At 34.8% G+C, this 16,441-nt stretch overlaps 5 protein-coding genes, 26 non-coding genes and 3 pseudogenes across 34 annotated transcripts; 15 read left to right on the top strand and 19 right to left on the bottom strand.

Annotated features, from left to right (window-relative positions):
- Positions 1–168: 168 nt before the first annotated feature.
- 21ur-9244 lies at positions 169–189 on the bottom strand. Its single transcript, NR_056932.1, has one exon.
- Positions 190–557: 368 nt separating this feature from the next.
- 21ur-3641 lies at positions 558–578 on the top strand. Its single transcript, NR_056931.1, has one exon.
- A 133-nt stretch (positions 579–711) lies between these two features.
- 21ur-10541 lies at positions 712–732 on the top strand. The gene has a single exon (NR_056930.1).
- On the top strand, positions 713–733 carry 21ur-5120. The gene has a single exon (NR_056929.1).
- Positions 734–746: 13 nt separating this feature from the next.
- Positions 747–1,395, bottom strand: Y45F10B.15 (annotated as a pseudogene). Its single transcript has 3 exons — positions 1,242–1,395; positions 876–1,004; positions 747–824 (listed from the first exon to the last, which is right to left on the bottom strand). Coding segments are annotated over exons 1-3 (361 nt in total).
- On the bottom strand, positions 1,020–1,040 carry 21ur-3530. Its single transcript, NR_056928.1, has one exon.
- Positions 1,396–1,545: 150 nt separating the features above from the next.
- On the bottom strand, positions 1,546–2,325 carry Y45F10B.59 (Ovule protein). Its single transcript, NM_001268822.2, has 2 exons — positions 2,100–2,325; positions 1,546–1,709 (listed from the first exon to the last, which is right to left on the bottom strand). Exons 1-2 carry the CDS (start codon positions 2,268–2,270, stop codon positions 1,680–1,682), a joined length of 201 nt encoding a protein of 66 aa, NP_001255751.1. The 5' UTR covers positions 2,271–2,325; the 3' UTR covers positions 1,546–1,679.
- Positions 1,672–1,692, top strand: 21ur-12722. The gene has a single exon (NR_056927.1).
- Positions 1,741–1,761, bottom strand: 21ur-13599. Its single transcript, NR_056926.1, has one exon.
- Positions 2,326–2,459: 134 nt separating the features above from the next.
- On the bottom strand, positions 2,460–2,480 carry 21ur-8789. Its single transcript, NR_056925.1, has one exon.
- A 185-nt stretch (positions 2,481–2,665) lies between these two features.
- smy-9 lies at positions 2,666–2,742 on the bottom strand. The gene has a single exon (NR_056924.1). It is a non-coding gene; the product is annotated as a small nuclear RNA smy-9 (small nuclear RNA).
- Positions 2,743–3,218: 476 nt separating this feature from the next.
- Positions 3,219–3,308, bottom strand: smy-10. Its single transcript, NR_003461.1, has one exon. It is a non-coding gene; the product is annotated as a small nuclear RNA smy-10 (small nuclear RNA).
- Positions 3,285–3,305, bottom strand: 21ur-3398. The gene has a single exon (NR_056923.1).
- Positions 3,309–3,968: 660 nt separating the features above from the next.
- On the top strand, positions 3,969–3,989 carry 21ur-11676. Its single transcript, NR_056922.1, has one exon.
- A 29-nt stretch (positions 3,990–4,018) lies between these two features.
- On the bottom strand, positions 4,019–4,097 carry smy-8. Its single transcript, NR_003460.1, has one exon. It is a non-coding gene; the product is annotated as a small nuclear RNA smy-8 (small nuclear RNA).
- On the bottom strand, positions 4,072–4,092 carry 21ur-2046. The gene has a single exon (NR_056921.1).
- Positions 4,075–4,095, bottom strand: 21ur-3338. The gene has a single exon (NR_056920.1).
- Positions 4,098–4,507: 410 nt separating the features above from the next.
- On the top strand, positions 4,508–6,189 carry Y45F10B.17 (annotated as a pseudogene). The gene is made up of 2 exons: positions 4,508–4,873; positions 6,060–6,189. Coding segments are annotated over exons 1-2 (496 nt in total).
- 21ur-14554 lies at positions 4,893–4,913 on the bottom strand. The gene has a single exon (NR_056919.1).
- Positions 5,785–5,805, top strand: 21ur-10593. The gene has a single exon (NR_056918.1).
- 21ur-851 lies at positions 5,786–5,806 on the top strand. Its single transcript, NR_056917.1, has one exon.
- 21ur-7481 lies at positions 5,831–5,851 on the bottom strand. The gene has a single exon (NR_056916.1).
- On the bottom strand, positions 5,832–5,852 carry 21ur-10080. The gene has a single exon (NR_056915.1).
- A 524-nt stretch (positions 6,190–6,713) lies between the features above and the next one.
- Positions 6,714–6,734, top strand: 21ur-12292. The gene has a single exon (NR_056914.1).
- A 296-nt stretch (positions 6,735–7,030) lies between these two features.
- On the top strand, positions 7,031–7,972 carry Y45F10B.9 (RING-type domain-containing protein; the record flags this gene model as incomplete). Its single annotated transcript, NM_070223.1, has 3 exons — positions 7,031–7,299; positions 7,345–7,655; positions 7,818–7,972. 3 exons carry the CDS (start codon positions 7,031–7,033, stop codon positions 7,970–7,972), a joined length of 735 nt encoding a protein of 244 aa, NP_502624.1.
- Positions 7,973–8,664: 692 nt separating this feature from the next.
- On the bottom strand, positions 8,665–10,427 carry Y45F10B.2 (annotated as a pseudogene). Its single transcript has 8 exons — positions 10,320–10,427; positions 10,152–10,238; positions 9,964–10,103; positions 9,604–9,915; positions 9,322–9,549; positions 9,121–9,276; positions 8,857–9,063; positions 8,665–8,737 (listed from the first exon to the last, which is right to left on the bottom strand). Coding segments are annotated over exons 1-8 (1,311 nt in total).
- Positions 8,998–9,018, top strand: 21ur-9860. Its single transcript, NR_056913.1, has one exon.
- Positions 10,428–11,065: 638 nt separating the features above from the next.
- Positions 11,066–11,293, bottom strand: Y45F10B.3 (RNA-binding protein; the record flags this gene model as incomplete). Its single annotated transcript, NM_001380519.1, has 1 exon — positions 11,066–11,293. One exon carries the CDS (start codon positions 11,291–11,293, stop codon positions 11,066–11,068), a length of 228 nt encoding a protein of 75 aa, NP_001366643.1.
- Positions 11,294–12,009: 716 nt separating this feature from the next.
- Positions 12,010–12,030, top strand: 21ur-14022. Its single transcript, NR_056912.1, has one exon.
- On the top strand, positions 12,011–12,031 carry 21ur-11447. The gene has a single exon (NR_056911.1).
- Positions 12,032–12,122: 91 nt separating this feature from the next.
- On the top strand, positions 12,123–12,143 carry 21ur-6068. Its single transcript, NR_056910.1, has one exon.
- Positions 12,144–13,198: 1,055 nt separating this feature from the next.
- tsp-5 (Tetraspanin) lies at positions 13,199–14,337 on the top strand (the record flags this gene model as incomplete). The annotated part of the gene is made up of 5 exons (NM_070220.3): positions 13,199–13,264; positions 13,310–13,423; positions 13,477–13,659; positions 13,884–13,982; positions 14,074–14,337. 5 exons carry the CDS (start codon positions 13,199–13,201, stop codon positions 14,335–14,337), a joined length of 726 nt encoding a protein of 241 aa, NP_502621.3.
- Positions 14,338–14,606: 269 nt separating this feature from the next.
- sru-9 (Serpentine Receptor, class U) lies at positions 14,607–15,951 on the bottom strand (the record flags this gene model as incomplete). Its single annotated transcript, NM_070219.2, has 5 exons — positions 14,607–14,786; positions 14,832–15,029; positions 15,076–15,234; positions 15,277–15,486; positions 15,721–15,951. The coding sequence occupies 5 exons, from the start codon at positions 15,949–15,951 to the stop codon at positions 14,607–14,609; spliced, it is 978 nt and encodes a 325-aa protein (NP_502620.2).
- Positions 14,730–14,750, bottom strand: 21ur-14068. Its single transcript, NR_056909.1, has one exon.
- Positions 15,952–16,441: the final 490 nt, after the last annotated feature.

Raw genomic sequence — 16,441 nt, 5'->3', positions numbered from 1 at the left:
AAAGTACTCCAAAACAGACAGAATTCATTTATTCACCGCAGTTTCACCTGTTATGAAAGATGCAAGCAAGACTGAAAATCAAATATCTCACTGAGTTTCAGTTTTTATTATGCCATGGTAAATTCAAAATCAACTTGAAAAATTGGAGTCAGGTGAAATTTTAATTAAAAAAGTATGACAACAAGGAAATCATAATTGAAATGAGTTGGAGTTTTTAAAAATTGTTAAAAAAGGTAAATTTTTGCAACAAAAAAATGTTTGGAACCTGAGGTCTTTCATGGAAGCAAGTACTAACTACCATGGTTGCAGTCGAAAAAGTTCGATTTAATCGGCATTTCGGTTTTTTCAGATACTGTGTATATCTGCCTGGGAGTGCTAGATAGAGAATACCGAATTGTCTGAAAACAGTCATAAAACTTTTAAAAATTGTCCTTTGTTTTCTAAAAGCAAACCGGTGAGTTTATTTTACAAGACATCAAATTTGCAATTTAACTTTTTTTTTAAACATTTTGCTGTTTCAAATGTCAAATTTTATATTTTTCAGAAAATATGTTCGTTCTCCAGACAACTGATGTCTCATTATCATGTCAAATGTAATCTTTTGCAGTTTGTATGCTCGGTTGTCTGGTAGACTTTCTCCTTAAAATTTATTTTCAAAAAAATCTTGCAGTTTCAAATAGTCTTTATTTCGCATCAATTGTAAAAAATACATTTCATTGGAAGCATAACTCGATTTGGTTAAAAAAAATCATACTGTGATATTAGCCAATTTGCTTCCAAACGCAGTTTCACAGTCGGTGGATATTTTCTCTGTAGCTGCACATCTAAAAATTAATACTTTTCATCAATATTTTTTTTATAAAAAAATAACTAACGGTGTCATGGTGCACTGCGGAACTTCATTTGACGGGTCAATTGGTTCAGTCGGGGTTTTGACACGTTTCATATAGTACTCGGAAACTGTGCAATCGGAATTTTTTTTGCACCTTCCACGTGGCTGTTACCTAAAAATTATAAACTTTGTGCCTAACTATGTCTCATCGACTTGATAAATTCCTGGAATATAATAAAAAGTAGGTGAAACAGCAAAAATCTGTAAATTTCCAAAATGAACATTGACTAAAGTTTCTTGATTGAGTTTTCAACAAATTAATTCCAGTTCACTTTTGCTTTTTAAGTCGGTGGTAGGCAGGCACTTTTACCCGGTAAACTGCCAGCCTACCACTGTATTTTCACCACACAGAAAGCATCCGCACTGGTACTAGTCTCCAATTCCGTGCAATTTGAATGATGGTTCCATGATTCAGATTGGCTCGAGGTCACTGGTGGAAACATGGTAGAAATAGTTGGAAACGGGGGGAAAGATGGAAATTTGACAGTTGGGAATGGGGCCATTGTTGGGAAGGTGAATGGGGGGAATGCGGAGACTAGGGAGGCTAAGAGAGTGAGAGTGAGAATAAGGGATTTCATTTTGAAATGACTGCTTTTCATAACAACTGTATTTTGATTGAACAATTGTGTAAAGGAAAGGGAGAACAAAAATCAATTCAATTGCTTTATTGAGAACAGTTACTTTGAATGTTTCAATTGAAACAAGAAAACCGTTATTTTTGCTATATTATTCATGTTCCTTGTTCTCCAGAACTTCTTTCAATTTTTCTCCGAATGCAATTTGACAATCAACTGGTGTTTTTCGGGATGTTGAGCACCTGAAAATATTTATAAATTTCAATAAAAAAACCAATTAATAAAAAAAAATTATCGGACTACATTAAACTGTACTTTCTTTATCGCTATTATGAAACAGTTTAAAATTTCAGGCAAAACAATTTCACATTTTTATTTCGTTTTTTTTTCCATTTCTGGAGCACCAGAGATCAACCGATCATTTTATTTGTTCTATTGCAGTATGTGTCTTTATCTTATCGGCACAAATGGCTTATTGGTTCTGCTGATCAGTTCACATATTAGCCAAAACTCGATTTCAACCAAAAATTTGAAAATGATTGTGAACTGAAGTTACAAAAAACCACAGGGTAATTTTCAAATTCGATTTTAAACCATTTTTTATTATTCTCAAACAAATTAATTTCACTTACTTCACAATGTGAGTTTGGATCGCCACCTTTTGGTTTATCACAAATTGTAATTGAAATGAGAATGGATGAATCACCGAACAATGAAGGGCCACCAAATGAGAACGGAGGGAATGTCCATGGAGCTATTGGAGCCAATGTTGGGAAGGTGAACGGTGAGTTGGGATATGTCATGTACGTTCAATACTCAATACTAGAAACAATAGGGGTAGAAGAGTGATAAACTTCATTTTGAATATGATACTGAATTTCTGATTATCGGGGGTTTCTGGGAAAGGTTATCTCCGTAATCTAGAACAAATGATACGGAAACTGATAAGAAAGGGTGGATATTCTAATTAATTCATATTATTATAGAGAAATGAGTGGATCAAGTATCAAGTATCAATTGAACAGAAATCTTCATCAAAATAAAATAAAGTTGACACTGTGATTTTTTTTTCAAAATCCAAAATACATTGGGACGTCGGTTATTCTCCTAATTGTAGGAATTTTACTAAAACTAAATTCAAATGTAACTAACCCAGAGTTTATTTGACAAAACGCTTGCTCTCATCAAAAAAAACATTTTAACCCTACCTTAAAAAGATAGGGTCCCCAAAAATTGTTCACTAGGTCTTATGAAAGGCCTTGGAGGTTTAGCGAATAGAACATATTTCGAAGACGAAAGGTCATTGGCATCGTGTACGGACGCAATGCGGGTTTAGCAGGTCACTATCGATTGTGTAGCTGCGCACAAAAATCTGGTACGTCGAATTGATTATTATGGGTTTTTAAGGGGAACAAATATTTTTTGAACAATTTAAAAATGGAAGATAAATTTATTTCTTGTAAATATTTTTGTACAGAACAAAAATTTGAATTTGAAAGGTTTTACATGTGTGTCCGGCGATTAAATTTTTTTTAACTTAATGAGCCAGGTTGTTCAGTGGTATTAAATTCAGGTATTCTTTACCAGAAACATCAAAATATGTTTCAATTCCAGAAATTATTTCATCTTCAGTAATCGCAAATCTGCTACAAATATTTCGATTCTTTTCCGTCTTCTTGGGGCTAATTGGTAAACGATTTCAGCAAACTTTCTTGGATATGGAAAATGGACATCAAAGAAAGTATCATTTTCACCCTAACTAATAAAAGTTAGGGTCTCCAAAAATTGTTACCAAGTCCTGAGTTAGGCTTTGGGTTTTTTGTTATTTAAGTTTAGGATTGCCATTGACGCTGAGTGCCGCGAAGATATGCGCGCGCGTAAACGGACGTTTCGCGGGCTCGCGTGGGCCACTATGAACTGCGTGGCGGCGTTCAGAATTCTCAAGAAAACTACTAGTAATCGATAGGTTTCCGTAATTTTTTCTCAGACGAGGCATATTACCGCACTATTTGTTTGACTTTCATTAATACAAACTGTCTGGAGACAAAAATAACATGGCGGCAAAACAATTGCTCTGCCAAGGCTTGCAGGCCCAGTGTCTGACCAAGTGTTTTGTCGAAAAATGTCAGATTTTCAAGAATTACATATTTAACTGTTTTTTTTTTTGAATAATAATTAGAAATAAATACATACAATAAGTAAAACACAAGACATTCAATCGTTTATGCATAATAATCTAAATTTTTAGGCATTTCTGTTTCATTGAAATTTCTCTATTTTTGTAGTAAAGGTATCGGAACCAAGGAAAATAATGGTTAATATTTTATCTTCCACTCTTCGATTTATCCGTCTGCTCAGCATATTATTGGTTTCATACATTTCATTATGATTAACTGCCTTCGAAACGCAAAAGTAGAGCAGAAAATGCATGGACAATACTAACTGAAAAATAATGCTGTTTCGCATAGTCTATAAATTCTAACGCTCCAAGAATTTTTCGATATTTTTTCTAGACCCATATGCGTTTTTTTATACAGTTGACAAGAATTTTCACCCTATCACGGCTAGATAGGGTCTCCAAAAATTGTCCACTAGGTCTTGTGTAAGGCCTTGGAAGTTAATGAATTAACGATTGAAATACTGACAGAATGGGGGTATTGTGGTTGTGTACGGGCACATGGCGGGTTTCGCAAGTCACTATTGATTGTGTTATTGCGCGCAATAGTTTATTATGAGCCGATTCGTATGGTGACAGACACTTTTGCAAGTATTTATTGGGACTATGTTTAAAAAAAACGTTGAATCAATTTTTAAACAATTGGAAAATATTATTCCGGGTTAAAAAAAAAATATCCAAAATTTTGAATATTTTTTAATGCAAGACATACAACAAACTTTCTCATAGCTCTGATCTTATTAGTACCTAGAAAAGATGTAGACTTTAATTTTTTGATGCGTAATGATCTCGGCCTATTTGGTATTTCCGCTTCATTGAACTCAGATTTCTCATCATTTTCTTTTTCAAAGTTATCAAAGTCTCATGTCACAATCTCAAACATTATCTGACTATTTTATACAAAACTATTCAAAATGTCAGGTTGAAAATAGTTTTCTATCTTCCTGGCAAGGTTTAGCATATCCTAGTCATATTATTCAGCTAATTGGATTTCCATTTCAAGCTCTCACTTTCTGGCTAATTCTCAAAAAACTCCGAATACTATGAAGTCAGTGAAGAAGCCACTTTTAATTGCTCATATTTGGTGTACACTTTTGGATATTCATTTTTCAACTCTTGTGACTCCATACATGTTCTTCCCATCATTCACGTATCTTCCTGTTGGAGTTCTAAGCTTATTTCGGATTCCTGTTCTGGTTCAGTCTTTGTTGATGATTGAAACATTAATAGGTAAATTCTTTTTTAGAAATACCTCACTGCATACAAGTAATTATATTTTAACTAAATTGTTCAGCTATTTTACTTTGACTATGAAACAGAAATATTTTGAAAAGTTAAATTAATTTTTCTTATGACCCTGAATTACTGAAAAACTGTGACTTATTTGTAAGGCATCCACGGAGGCGTTGAAACCGCCCGCCCGCCCTACACCACACACCGCCCTCCCGTCGCCTCGCCCTATCGCCCTACTAATTTTTTTTTTTTGAGAAAAAGTAAAAGAAAACTGAAAATCGAACATTTTTAATTATAAAAATCAAATAAAGAATCCTTTAAAACATAGTTTATCAATATTAATACAACAAACATACTGTTTGAAAGAGAGAAAATAAGTCAGTGTATTGCACACAAACTATAGTGACGCGCAACTCGCGAAGCGTCGGCCACTAAGGCAACAGGCGGCAACTTTGCACAATACGGCGATAGGGCGGGCGATAGGAGGGCGAAGGAGTAGGGCGTGCGTGGTGTACACTTTTTCTCGCCTCCGTGGATGCCTTACTTATTTGACACAACTTTCTGTATTCAATAAATTTTCAATTTAAAATTAGCGAATACAATTTATGTGACCAGTCCAATTTTAAATATGCCTGATAACTTCATTATTTTATTCACTTTCCAAGTAAAAAATTGTTTTAATAGTGTGACGTTATACGAATTTTACTGTAGAACGACAATAAAATAACACTGATCCCGTAATATTGTAGATCAAATGGTCTTAGGTCATTTTGAGTACATATGGTGGTATTTTTAAAAGTTTACTTTTTTTCCTCGCCTTGTAGCATCTTATGAAAGTCTTATAAAAATATAAGCATTTTTTTCCGTTTCAGCAACTCCTTAATTAGTTTCAAAAATCAAGATCTCCATTCCGTATGGTACAATAGGAAGTTCTTTTGAAAAACATCATTGTTTCTTTTTTCCTTCAGACTTTTAATTTAACTCACAGTCAGTCCGAGAGTATATGATTAGTTTCAAACAGCAGAAAAATATTATTCAGTTGGTTGTGAATAGAGTTTCCCTTCCAGGACACATTTGAGAACCTGAAACTATATGAATTGTAAAAATGTAGCATCTAAACTAAACTTTCGTATACTAATAATTATTTAGAAACATTGTTTTTTTAATAAAAAAATATTTCCAGCTGCCCTTGTCTCCCTCGTATACGTGTTCGAATGACGGAGTAGATCAATTCAAGAGAATCGATTCAAATTCTATTCAACTCCAAAAAGATTTGCTTATTATACTTTACTATTTTTTTTCAGGTCGATGTACCACCATTTCTGTAACTGAAATTCCAGTTTTGGCTTAGCTGCCAATAGCAATTTATTCCAAATTCTAAAAAAATCATTTTTTCTACAACAAAGCCCCAAATTTTTAACTTTACAGATTTACTAATTCGTTCATGAACAATAATATAAAAACAAAAATCTATACTCACCGTTAAAAATTTGTCTGAAGATTCGCTTTCGAAAATGTTTCCCGTTTCAAGCTATCATTAACATAACAAATGTTTTATATTTATAACCAGCCGTGGACCGCACCTTCGGCGCGGCCCCCGACTTCTGGGGCTGAAAATTAATTTTTTAATGAAACTACCGTAACCCTACAGTATTCCTACCGTACCACTATTGTACCACTACAATACCCCGACTATATCCCTACACTAACCCCAACTCACTATTCCTTCGTTTCCCGAATCTTTTTTCTCGAGGCCTTCGAAGAAAAATTAGAAATATTATAAAAACATTTACGGTTTCACAAACTTTTGATTAATAGTAAGGCTCTTAACATTAGGTGAAGCTTCAGGTAATGCATCAAAAAAGATCGTTTGCCTCTCAAGTATAGAGAGTATTAACGTGACTTTTTGGTCAACGTCTACTTATCCCTTTTATCGATTTTTCTTTTTTATTTATTACTTATTTATACACGTCTCATCTTCTCTCTTCTCATCATCAATGCACCAAATTGAGTAAGTTTTTTTGTCTGTAAAAATGTCTTTACCTTTATTGAAAGTCAACTTTAAAAAATACTATTTTTCCAATATTTACCTCGGCGCTAACTTAACACTTCCCTTTTTTAGAGATTTTACCAATATTTTTCTTCAGGTAAACCATGAAGTCACTGAAATTTATGGAAAACTTCATTAGTACAGTGCCATTCAACATGTGGCAAAATATGGCAAAACTGAAGAGGGAGCTTGAAGATCACATTGATATGCCAGAACAAAAAGCGGAAAAATTTTTTGAGAATCTTCAATTGGACATTATGATTATGGCAGCGGAAAAGGATATAGCAACGGATGAAGTTGATTCCGTGAAGCAAGCTTTGATGAATCAACAGATGATCACGCAACATTTGAAAAAAAGAAACGAATATTTGGAGTAAGCTGTACTGGAAAGAACGGAGAATCTTCAGTTTGTTTCCAGTGATTTGGAAGAGGCAAACGAGAGGATCAAGATTTTGGACGAGGAACTCGACAAACTTGAAGCAAAGATTTCAAAAACGGAGGAGTCACTTGTACAGTCTGTAAGCATGCTGTTGGAAAAAGATGAACAATTGAAGACTATCAGAAAAGAAATGAAAATTATGGATGATGAGAGAAGTGCGTTTGACCAAGAATTGACGCGTTTGAAAACGAGCAGACTTGAAAACGAGAAGAGCTCTTTGGCGTCCCGTGTGGAGTGCACAATTTGCTATCTGAGTTATGACAATGAAGCCAGAGTCCCAAGAGTTATGAGTGAGTTTCATATAACTTATTTGTTTCAGGAAATTTCATTGCAGAGTGCGGAAGTTGGCGAAATAGCCACTTGTACCCGCACCCTGTATATAATTTTTAAACAAACAAAAATCAACAGACCCCGCTCCACTTTATATTCAAAAATAAGTTTAAATTTTTCAGAATGTGGTCACACGATTTGCCATACATGTGTTGATCGGATCATCGAACAGTCCTTTGGATCTCCGAAATGCCCATTTGACAGAAAGATAATGTTCGGACTCTTCACGACAGACAATCCATATAACCTACCGCCAAATCGACATATTATGGGATAAATGATATAGTATTTGATTTTTTTGTTGTAAAATAGCGAGTTTCATGTTTTCATATGTACACATTTCATAGGCCCTTCTTATAGAATTATTTACTTAGATATTTTAAACTGTGTTTGAAGTGAAAATAAATACGTTTTGCTTGTCTTTTCTATGAAGTTTGGTTTTTTTTAAACAAGATTTCGGAGCACCTCCAGTTCAGATGTGCTTTGTGAGCAGTTCGCTTAACAAGTCATCATTCCTTGTATATAAAAATGTCATCAATGAGCGGAGCGTAACACCGTGGAGACCCATACATTTTGGCGGAAAATTCAAATTTTCTGAAAAACATTTTTCGCCGGCAAATTTAGATTTTTTTGAGAATTTTTTTTGGAAATTTCTAGAAAAATCTGGAAACTTCTAGAACTGTCTTTAAAAATCTGGAAATTTCTAGAATCCTTAATATCTTTAATATCCATAAACATGTCAGAACAATGAGCTAACCCCTTGTATCTTCAAACATGTATTCCGAAAACTCTAACAACCACGTCAACTTCTTGGGCTCTTCCCGTCTATTGCTACTCAACAAGGTATTCAAGAATCGCGACCAAAAACCTTTTATTGAAAAAAAATATGTTAACCGCGTTTTAAACACAAATTAGCCTACACTAAATGGAGACCTTCAAATTTTTATTCATAAAAAAAATACACAAGGTTCATTTCAAATATATCTTGAACCCACGGGCGACATAATCTCCGACATCAAAGATGAGGACGACACGATCATCACTGAAAATTAAATGTTACGGTTGTGAAATAAATTGCCGAGTGCCCGAACACTCGTCTGATAGCGAAGTTCAAGATAATACACTGGAAAATTAGCTAATAAATTGAAAACTAAAACTTACAATTTCGGAATCTCCGCAACCATCAAGCTATCATAATAATTCGACTTGATACGACGCATACCAATCTTTTCATCATCATTCACAAATCCAAAATACAGTTTTCCATTTGCCACATAGTCTCCGAGAATTTTCTTCTTTCGATGCAACATTACTCCAAGAGCCTTGGCAAGATTCGTGTCGAGTGGGAAGCTCATTTCTACGTAGCTACTGCAAAAAGTGGGATATTAGAAAATACTTAAAAATGGTGAATACTTTAAAACTCACTGAACAATACCGTACACCTCGAGCGGCTCCACAAGCACCATCATGATTGCAACAGAATGTTCGGCGACAGGAGTCAATGAGTTCAACATTGTATGGTTGAAGGAAACTGGTCCAGAAGAGAGAGAGCAGTTAGTTTCAGACGAAGAATCGGATGTTCTGGAAATACTAATTTCTGTTCTCTGCCGGGTGCTTCTCACTCACTCTTTGATCGGATTTGAGCTTGCAGAAGAAGCCGGTTTCACATCAATCCCAAGATCTTTCATACCCAGTGCCTTTGCTCTTTGCTTCCGACAAATATCATTTTCATAGTTCTTCTTACTCTCTTGACGAGATGAGCCCTTCCAGTAGCATTGCTGAGAACTGCATCCGTATGTTCCATCCGCGTTCTTCACAATGTCGAAACATGCGGTGCAAAGGTAATGACCACATCTGGAACCATATGGTTTTTATTATTACTAGGGTCATGTTAAATGGGTTACTTACCTTCAAATCGTGCTCAGCAAGTTCGATGGGAACTCCTTCTTGCAAGGTCCATCACACTTGACAACCACTGGAGATGGGGCGCGTCCTGAAAGTTCTATCATATAATCGGCAAGCGAAGCTTGTGAGGTGTCGGTGGCATAGTTGTGAAGTGTTCGAAGCAACCGACACATTCCGGGTCGGGCTTCAAAAAAATAACCAAATGAAGATCTTGAAGAGTTGGCAGAGCTTTTCGAAACAGTCTCCATAACCTTTCTATAGTGTTCCACATCATTCATCTCCACATCCCAAATGATAGAATAGGAGTAAGTGGTCCTGAAATCCCATAAAAAGTCAATTTGAGTTCTAGAGATTCAAACGAACTGGAAAGTTGCTGCATCGTAGGCAACTCGAAGCTCTGAGGTCTTTGGAGATTCGCATAGATCACAGATGTACGAAGGGATCAGAGGATTTGTGCTATAGTTTCTCAGAGACTTTGCAGATTTCACTGTTTCTGGATTTGGCTGAAAATAATGGAGATTGAAGAGATTTTTTTTAGGAAAGAAGCTTACTGAAAGGGGCGCCCAGTTTCGCAAGCTAAGATTGTCTTCAGAGGACGACTGGAAACTGTCATCAGATGCTGTGGGTGGTGTGCTAGCCTGGAAATATCATTTTAATGACCCGGCAGATGTCGGGCAACGGAATTCCACGCAAGAACCCATTGGTTAAAAACTAGAAACCCGGGAAACGACCTCTTCAAATGGCGACGCCCAATTCCGTAGGCTAAGATGATCGAGTGAGGCGAGCATAGTCGGTTTCTGATCTTCAGTCGATTCGAATTCAGTCATCGTTTACCGCGCTTCCTTGTCTTTATTTTAATATCGAGAACGATGAATATTTGTAAAATGTGAAATAAATTCAAAAGTCGAGTTGTTGGCAACAGCTTGTTTTTTTTGTTCTGATTGCAAAAAAGTTCATGTGAAAATAGAATGTGTCACGCAGAATATATTGAATCAAGTTCGGGATCAAATTAGAATTCTCGGAAACCACTCGCTGCAAATGCACGACAAGGATCGCGCTCGGATGAGATCTTCCAAATACTCGCGGAAAATAGCCTAGATCAGAACATGACAAAAAAAGTATTTTCATTTAAAAGAGGACCTTTTATGTAGGTTGGCCACTACACAAAAATAAGTGGCAGAAGAACACTTTGAACTGAAATAAAATTGATTTGAAAGATGCTCAGTGGATTTTTACTACGTTGGAAGCCCGTGAAATTGCTTCAAATTATTGATAGTTTTTTGAAAGTTCAGGAAAGGAAACAGTAAGGACACGAGAAATGTCAAGAATGGAAAAGTGGAAAAATCATTTCAAAGCGTTTCTTATTGGAAAATTCCAAATTCCAAATTTCCCTGTAAAGAAAACCCTCAAAAACAAGTTCATTATCGACAATTTGAAGAACATATGTTTTCATATTTCAAGAGATCTATTTAGCGTAGCTCTTCTGATAGGTGGACGACTTCTTGTACTGATACTTTCCTGCAGATGGAGCGGCGGCTGGAGCTGGAGCCGGTGGAGGAGGAGCTGGCTTCGGCGCTTCGGCAGTCTTTGGCGGCTTCTTTCCGAACAATTCGTCGTCGATGTCGACGTCAAGATCCGTGTTCTTGTGGTTTCCGATTGCATCGACTGGCACGAAAGCTGATTTGTCTGCCATCTTGATGTTTTCTGAAATGGAAAATTTCAATTTTACCTCAGCCGAAAAAAGTTAAAAATACCTGTTTTGCGTTGGAGAACTTGATGTGAAGCCCAAACGTTAGCAATAACTGATTTCTATTCATTTTTTGAGTTTATATGCTATTTGCCACGTGGATTCCGTGATGAAAAAAACAATGGGACAGATTTATTCGAAACGTGAATTTTTTATTTTTTTGGTATAAAAATGTATTTTTCTCTTTGTCTCTTAAAAAAATCAATAAAGAAACAATGGCGCACTTTTTATTGAATAAAAAAGCCACTGTCATCATAAATCCCCCAATTGGATTGATATCAGATTGATTGAGATCGATGGAGGATGTGAGGGGATTTAAATACAAGGTGAAACACATTGTCAATATTTTATGCCTCAAATTTTCTATCTGTTTCAGTTTTAGTTCTTACTGGCAAAGTAACTGGAAGTTCGTCTTTGAAAGTTACAGATGAAACGAAAACTTTTCAAATAAAAGAATGAACAACTTCAATTTAATTCGAGCATGAAATTAACAAAGCCTATACATTACTCCAAACTTTTCAGTATTAACTGACCATCAAGCATGTTTAAAAATTTTTCTGTAAAGCCTCCCTGCTGGAACATCGAATTTTAGACAAATTGTGTTTTTGAAAATGTTTACCGTTTCAAGCTATCATTAACAGTAACACATTTTTATAATATCGTTTCCCGGATCTCCCTTTTTTTTCGAGGATTTTGAAGAAAAAATTAGAAATGTTATAAAAAATTTTACGGTTTCACAATATTTAGATTTTTTTGAAACTTTTTTTTTGAACATTGGATGAATCTTGGGGATTTAAATACAAGGTGAAACACATTGTCAATATTCAATCATCAACGAAAATTGGAACTATTCATACAACTTATTAAATATATTCACATTTTGTAAAATTTAAAAATGAAAGTTATGGACTGAGAAGTTTTTTATCATGACATTATCATAAGGAACTATGTTGTATAAGTATCCAAATATTGAAATAATTTTTTTTTATAATCATCAATTTGAACCCACACCTTTATCTAACGATTTCATGTTAGAAGGGGTATGTGATTCATATTATTACATTAGAAGTAGCATTTGTTTTCTAGCAAGATATGAAGTTAGATGTTAGAGAAAAATGTCTAGTCTGCTCAAACTAGGTTTCATAATAATATCACGTACCCAATGTGTGCGCAGTTGAGTTTTTGAACTTTCCATTTTTTGCTTCACATCATCTATTAGCTTGGTTTCCATTAACAACGACGCCAAACATTTCATAATCAGTCTGAAATGTATTTAAGTTGCTTAATAAGTATTTTTGAGGTTTAGTTAAATCTCCCAGCAAAATATTTCTTTAGCTGTTAGGCAAAACGTTTTTCCTGCAAATTTAACGCTCGCTGTCTCATAGCAGAAAAACTCCTTTTGTTCTTTTTAATTGAAAAAATACAAACAACAATTTAGGTTACTAGTCATTATATTTTGCAACTACTTATATTAATACACCTACGGGTACCTGGTAAAGCATTATATTCATAGTGAGATTACAGTAATCATCACATTTTCTAAGAAATCCCCCTACCTGCTTTGGCGAATCGTTCTAAAGTAGGCAAAATTCGTTTTAGGCAGCCGGTTTGTGATGGCCCTATTGTCGGTTGCGCATTTACAGCAACTGTTTATCACACCCATTTTTCCCGACTTTGATGCCTTTGGCTTTATCCAATAAATATGAACCGACAAAATACGTGCCAAAACGTTCTGTATATTTCAAAAGTTGAACAATTTTTTAAAACCAAGAGCAACCGAGATATAATCTGTCTAACAAAAGTAAAGCAATGGTAATAGAAGATAAATCAGCTTTCAGCACAGAAGAACCCATGGTCTACAATGTTTGTGGGAAATTAGCCAATTTCCTTTTCTTCATCCTCAACTTGGGACTAATCGTTAGTCAATTTCGACTCTATGTAAAAAATTTAACTAAACTATAGGTTGTTGGAGTAATTATCACTTGGTACTCCATATGGATGGTACTTCATCAATTTGAAGTAACAGTTGCCAGAACAAGTCTTGTTAATCTTTTGAGTGTGGACAATATTGAATGTGTAATAATTATTAACTGTTTCTTAAAAATTGATAAATATTTATATATTTTCAGTTTTATGTATACCGGACAATTTCTATAATGATTGGGGGATGTATGGTAGTTCTCGGTTTCTGCGGCTGCTTCGCAGTGGGCTTTGGAAGCAAAACTGCGTTGTCCGTACATCTCGTATTGGTTTTTATAGTTTTCGTCGTAAAAATTGTGGCAATTGTAATGTTTTTAGCGAATAATGATCATGTGAGTTTAATTAGTTTCTTTTGAAAACCTCACTAAATCTAAAAATGATTTGTTTTGCAATAACTACCAAAAAATACCACAAGAATTTTGATATTAGCTTGATCCCTTTTCCTTTTCCCAAAGTCATAAAAATTGGACAAATTTTCAAGAGTTCTCATTATGAAATTCAGTTGTTTTGAGTCATTTTGAGTACACTTAAGCATTTTTGAATACGTTTTTTTCAGCTTCGAAGAGAGTTTGTCGGTGTTTATCGTGACGAATTGGTTGCAAACTATCATAACAATTCACGAACTAAAAACACTCTTGATTGGGTTCACACTAGTGTAAGTTTCCCCAAAATATGTTATATCTTAAACTCATTTGCAATGCTCAAATCAAACTATTGTTTTTGACATTTCTAGCATTTGTTTTTAGTTGAAATGCTGTGGAGCAAACGGTTGTGAAGATTTCCTACCAGCCGGAAATTTTCCAACATCTTGTGAATGTGGTACAAAGAATGCAGTGGTACGTATGGAAGGATGTGCTCTCATCACTTGGGCAGTATTTGAAGATGGAACACTCCAAGTTGCTTTTCTTGGATTGATCTGCATGTTGATTGAGCTTGGATTGATGATTTTCGCCGCAATAGTCATTGATAGAATCAGAAGGGAACCTTGTGTAATTCAGAAAGTTGGATGAGTTTGAATTCCAGTTGTTTGTTACTTTCGTGTTAATAAACTTTCAAAACATCTTCAGTGTTGCCTCTCAAATATTTCCTGATATAAGATAAATTCAAAAAGCTGGGCTATCTATGCTACAAACACGCCAACAGAAAGGCACAAATGCAGGCAGGTAGTACTTATTTCAAAATCATGACGACGCTGCCTTTTTCTTGAAAACTAAAATTTACAAAATATATATTTAAACATTTTCTGTTATAAATTCTCATTTTTCAAAAAAAAAACAACTCAAAAAGTAGTTTGCACACTTCCAATTCTTGATGCTCCATCCGCGACAACAGATTGCTTTTTGAAAATTGGATGAGTTGAGTAGAAAATCCAAGGGACGACTACAAATTCAATATCATTTCCATATGGCCGAAGAGCAATAAAATATGCTGTATAATAAGGATTGATTATAAATATTAGCTGAAAAATATAATATTGAAAGCAATTTCTAAAGGAAATACTTACCCCTCCGACAAAATGAAAAATGAATGAAAACAGCATTGATAAAGTCGTTAGAGAAAGCGATAGCTCAGCTTTTTGAACGAGAGCACTATTTCGTTGGTTTTTCATTTTTTCCAGTTTTATAAAGAGCATCAAAGTTGAAGTAGTGCAAAGGATGAACCAAAATAATAAATTTCCAATAAGACCTTTTATTAATTTTATCTGAAAATTTGGAAACATTGATTTTAAGTGAAAAGCTCTATCAAACATCAAACAAATTTCCACTAAACCAAAAATAAATGGCACCAAACTGATAAGGGCCTAGAATCTGTCGACAGAATCCAAGAGCTGGAAATAGGGTAAATGTGAAGAACAGTGGCCAGATGTAGATGAATGGAATTGATAATTGTGTTATCCGAGCACAAAGCTGTAATTTTTAATGTGTGTAACTAGTTTCAAAAAGCTCTACCTCGTCCTGATTAAATGGGTAGTATAATGAGACTAGCCGCAATGTAGTCAAAAGAAATGGAAATATCCATCCAGTGTATGTAAAGTATGTTGAAAAGAAAAATAAGACTTTCAAGAGATGATTTGGTTGTTGAGATGCACACCAAGAAGTTATAGCTCCAGTAAATGGAATTCGTGTTGTCAAGTAATCAGAAATCATGTAGAAAATACTCTGAGAAGTCAAATTAGAAGCTTTAGAACATTTGAAAAAACAAGTAATGTCTCAATTTTCGACTGTAATCTGAGTTAAGAGTCATGTTAAGAAGGCACGTCTTTATTCCTGCCTGCCTACCGCCGAGTTTCAGAACTTTCTTAGTTTGAAAATGGAATTGTTAAGATCAATTTCACGTATATTTTGGCAGTAAACACAAAGCACACCGATATATTCTTTTTAAATCAGCCTCACCGTAATCTGAGATATCGCAATAACCAGAAACACATGAGGATTCATTGTTCCATTTCTATTGCCTGATGGATTTTTAAAGTAACATATGCAAATTTTTGACACAATAACAGTTGTAGGAATTACATAAGTAAACGGAACAAGTGCAAGAAACACTGGGAATGTGAAAAATTCAAATTTATAGTTGATATAACGTGGGTCACCTTGAATTGAAACATTATTTAACAGCTCCATGCGGAATTTAGAAAAAGGAATAGGAGGAAGTTTTCACGACAACGTGTTGTGGAAATAATAGATTGCCAGTCTTCATGATTATATGGTTGTAACCATTCGTTTTTGAAAAAAAGAAAAGAAAATGTCATTACAACATTGAACTTATGTTGAATATGTGGGGAACCAGCCGTGGACCGCACCTACTTTTTGAGAAAACACATTAGATATACGGTGTCTATCGCGGACCTCGATCGATGTCTGCTGCGCACTTAGCATAAGGTTTCCCAAAATTTCGTTGCTCTGATCAAAGATCAAACTACATAGGGACAGAAGGACACGCGCTTTATATATGGTAAATGATTTACGACAAATCGTTTATAACAGGGCTGTGCGACTATTAATGTTGGCAAAGGCACAAAACGGCTTATTTCAGTATAATAATCTAATTTTTTAATCCAAAATTACTGTATAAATGTAGAAAAAGGTTTGTTTCATCTTACTATTAAAAGAA

Source organism: Caenorhabditis elegans, chromosome IV, assembly GCF_000002985.6.
Source record: "Caenorhabditis elegans chromosome IV".
Classification (NCBI taxonomy): domain Eukaryota; kingdom Metazoa; phylum Nematoda; class Chromadorea; order Rhabditida; family Rhabditidae; genus Caenorhabditis; species Caenorhabditis elegans.
The sequence above is the reverse complement of the archived record's forward strand: the minus strand, read 5'-3'. Positions and strand labels throughout refer to the sequence as shown.

Excerpts from the sequence above, each read along its gene's own strand:
- Y45F10B.59 (NM_001268822.2), bottom strand. The coding sequence starts at position 2,270 with ATGACATATCCCAACTCACCGTTCACCTTCCCAACATTGGCTCCAATA. Across the intron at positions 1,710-2,099 it reads ATCCAAACTCACATTGTGAA|GTGCTCAACATCCCGAAAAA; the intron begins GTAAGTGAAATT and ends AAATATTTTCAG.